General features: G+C 37.6%; 1 gene segment (V, D, J or C); it reads left to right on the top strand.

Annotated features, from left to right (window-relative positions):
* The first annotated feature begins 875 nt into the window (after positions 1-875).
* Positions 876-1,748, top strand: LOC134486794 (immunoglobulin kappa variable 4-1-like). The segment is given in 2 exon segments: positions 876-1,028; positions 1,234-1,748. Coding segments are annotated over 2 exon segments (399 nt in total).
* Positions 1,749-4,162: the final 2,414 nt, after the last annotated feature.

Raw genomic sequence — 4,162 nt, 5'->3', positions numbered from 1 at the left:
GCTACTGATTTTCCTTCATACTCAAACATTTTTTCCTTTACATGTGAACAATCTCTGATGTTGTAGATTCCAGGTTTTTGTAAAATCATTACTTGATTTAGGGTGGCTCTGACCCCTTCTGGAGAATTTTAGAAGAGTGAGCAAGACCATATTTAGGCAGTTTTAATCCTGCTAATTTCTAGACTTCTCTAGAATTCCCCTTTATGGAATAAAACATTTTGGTAGTGTTGGTCTCCAGGCATGATGAGCTGAAGACACGAAACTTGTTTTATTCTTTGTCATTTCTCCAAACTGAGAACCCTTTTTAAGATCCTTGAAGTTGTGGGAAACATGATTGTTAGATTCTATTTTATTTGCTTTACTTTGAATTTAAAGCTTCTCTGATTCTAGGCTTAAGCTACTGACCCCCAGGATATCCACACATATAATATGGTGTTCTATTTGCATCTCTGTCCATTGCTTATCTTGGAAGTTGTGGTCCAAATACCTGAGGCACTGTTCATTTTGTCATTATAATAATGGATGTGGAGATGGGAAACAGTGAACAAATTATCTTCAATTGTTTTTTTACTTTCATCCATGCCATTACTGTCTTTTATTGATCATTTTTTCTTACTTTGTTTGTTTCTTGTTTTCTAGAGTCATCAATCTGAGATAGATCTCTTAGAGTATTTCCAAAAGTCACCTGATTTAAATATGCCTTAGATTTTTAACACAAACCTATTAGATCCCATAGGAGACTTCTGTTGGAGATGAGGAGTTCATTCACTTTCAGTGTTCTCTTATACTCTCTTTGATGACATTTTTGCCTGTTGATTGACACCAGATACTCATACTTACACCCACACTGCCCGGGCATCTGTTTTGTATTTCCTGTCTGCTTTGCATGGTTTGCTCCAGCCCAGTCCAGATGCTCAGAATTTATAAACCAGGCCTTTTTACTGTGACTAAACTGCAGTAGACAGGCAGGAGGAGCAAGATGGAATCACAAACTCAGGCCCTCATATCCCTGCTGCTCTGGGTATATGGTAAAAAAATTTAAAGTATTAAAATCTTTTCAAACTTTCATCTTTGTAATAAGAAATTTACAATGTATGCCAGAGTGTAATATTTCTTACATAATAATTTTGTGACATTTTGACATTATAAAGACATTTAAATGACAAATTTCAACTGTTATTATAATCTACATTTGTGTATGTATGCATTTTCACTGCCTATTCATTATTTCAGGTACCTGTGGGGACATTGTGATGACCCAGTCTCCATTCTCCCTGGCTGTGTCAGAAGGAGAGATGGTCACTATAAACTGCAAGTCCAGTCAGAGTCTTTTATCCAGTGGAAACCAAAAGAACTACTTGGCCTGGTACCAGCAGAAACCAGGGCAGTCTCCTAAACTACTGATCTACTATGCATCCACTAGGCAATCAGGGGTCCCTGATCGCTTCATAGGCAGTGGATCTGGGACAGACTTCACTCTGACCATCAGCGATGTGCAGGCTGAAGACCTGGCAGATTATTACTGCCTGCAGCATTACAGCTATCCTCCCACAGTACTTCAGCCTCCTACATTAACCTCCTAGATGGTTTCAACAGCTGTGTACATCATACACAGCCCTGGCATACACAGTTCCCCCTTCTGCCTGACAGCTGACATGCTGTCACTAAAAATTAATGTGTTTACTTCCTCTTCTGTCTTTTGATGTAAAATTCTATACACCAAAACGGAGAATAAAACCATAGTATTATTTTTCTATTCTGCAATAATTTACTACAAACTCTGTTGATTGAATATGAGGTATTTATCTTTTTATAGTTCTTTAATCTGGTATCTAATGTAAGACCCATGGGCTGATGTGGTGATATTGGTAAACTGTGTTTTATTTAGGAGTATATAGAAAAAATTTGCTTCTTGCTTTTTCTAGTTCCAAGAGGGTTTTCTTACTTCCTTAATGCTATCCATTTTTCTCACTTGTTTTCCTTTTATTCATATTCCTTTTATTTAATTAGTTATCTTTATGCACGTGTGTTAATCTCTCTCCCTCTGTGTATGTGTGTGCATATATGTGTGTACATATGTAGATGAGTATGCCCCATGCAGTTTTCAGAGATCAGAGAACAATTAGGAGTTGATATTTTTTGCCAAGTGGCTTCTGGGGTCTTCGGTTTGACACTGGGCTTGGTGGCAAGTAGTTTTGCCCTTTGTGCAAAGTTGCTGTTTCTTAAAAATTCTTTATGGATATGTCCTCATTTTACAGAAGTTTTCACAACAGAATGTTTTTTAAGTATATCATATATTTTACCATATCCACTAAATCTCCCCATTTCCATTTCCCTTTCCTCTTGTAATAATGAGACTCTTTTTGACCCACCAGCAGCATGAATATGGATGCAGAGATTTTTTAATATCTTGAAGCTTATCCTTTTTGCTGGGCAGTCTCTTAGCTACTCTAAATTGATTAATCCTGGCACTAAGTCTCTCTATATGGCCAGCTCTAACTGGGCATGACTTTGGCTTGTCTGTTTATTTGGCTTACCTCTGTGTTCATTGGCTGAATCTACCACATGTCTCTTCTTCCAGCATCCCTCTCTCTGCTGCAAAGTTCCACCGTCCACTTTCTGTCTGGCTATTGTTGTTCAATTTTTGTTATAGCTAATTAGATAATATTTTAGATTGCCTTAGGAAGGTAGAGATGAATAAATATTTACAAATAGAAAACCTAGCAATGGTCCATAGACATGACAATATAAGGGTCCTGTCAGCAACATTTAGCTATCTGCCTGTACATAATTAACAACTGAATGTACGAGACACACTTTCACTCTATGAATCCCAACAACTTGTTATTTTTTCTCTCATTCTCCCCCTTTCTCTCTGCCTCTCTCTCATTCTTTCTGTCTCTTCTTTCTATCTTTAAAACATATACATACATACACACATATGTACACATACATATACACATACACATGCATACACAAATAAGCACCACACACACAGGCAATTCACAGATGTGTACACATATGCACATGCATATATACAGATATACACACATATACATACCTATACACCTGAAGGTTACATCCACTGTATTTAGGATCCAAAAGGGAGGGAAATATGATATCTCTTGTCCTTGTTTCTGGGACCACAAATCACTCTGAACTCTTTTATCTGCTTTTGACTGTGGAGACTGAGATACTAGATACTCCCATCCTGAGTATAACCCAGTGGGTCAAATGCTCTGCTTCACTATATCTTGTTAGATTTTGGTAGCATAAGGGTGCCTCTGCTTATTCACAATGATCTGTGTTCCCTGTTCATGTTTTTCATAATCTTACCTCCATGGGGACATTTATAGATTTGGAGCAAAGATACTCAGTAAATTCTTCTTCAAATCATGAGGAAACCATACCACTTAACTCTTAAATAACATTAGCCAGTTGCTTTGTCTTCTTGCTAGCAATCACATTGTGAAATGCACTGTTCTTTGAAAATGTTTATAATGTTGATATTTGAAAGTGTTCGAAAAACTCTTGATTTCTTTAATATAGAGTGTCGATAGAGTACTTTTTTTCTTTCAGTTTAAAAATTGTTATTTTGAGAGACAGAAGGGGTAGAGTAAGATAGATAGATAGGGAAGAGAGAGAGAGAGATAGAGAGAGAGAGAGGGAGAGAGAGAGAGAGAGGGAGAGAGAGAGAGAGAGGGAGAGAGAGAGAGAATGATAATATGAAGTTGGGTGGCTATGGAGGAGGAAACAATCTGTTAGTTGGGGAAAAGGAAACATGATCAAAATATATTTTATAATGGTTTTTCTTTAAAAAATGAAATCTGGTAAAAATTGAACAGGGTTGTCCTAAAATCACGTAAGATGTGTTTGAACTGCTCTGTGAATAGTTTTGCCAACCCCACTGACCACTGAGATGGGAGCAGTTGTCCCTCTGATTATTAGCTTTACTGAGCTGGTTTGCATGGTGAATCATTAGGCAAAGGCTCAGGATGCTCAAGATCTTCAAAGCCTGTGGCCAGTTCTTAAAGACAGGGTCAGCTGCTCTCCTGCTATGGGTGCTGATGCACTGAGTACCAGATGAGACAGTGCAGCAAAACATTGTGAGCTTCTATTTTAGCCATGTTTTTGCCCATGTCTCTAAGATCTTGATAATAGG

The sequence above is a fragment of the Rattus norvegicus genome, chromosome 4 (genome assembly GCF_036323735.1).
Source record: "Rattus norvegicus strain BN/NHsdMcwi chromosome 4, GRCr8, whole genome shotgun sequence".
NCBI classification, from domain to species: Eukaryota; Metazoa; Chordata; class Mammalia; order Rodentia; family Muridae; genus Rattus; species Rattus norvegicus.
The sequence above is the reverse complement of the archived record's forward strand: the minus strand, read 5'-3'. Positions and strand labels throughout refer to the sequence as shown.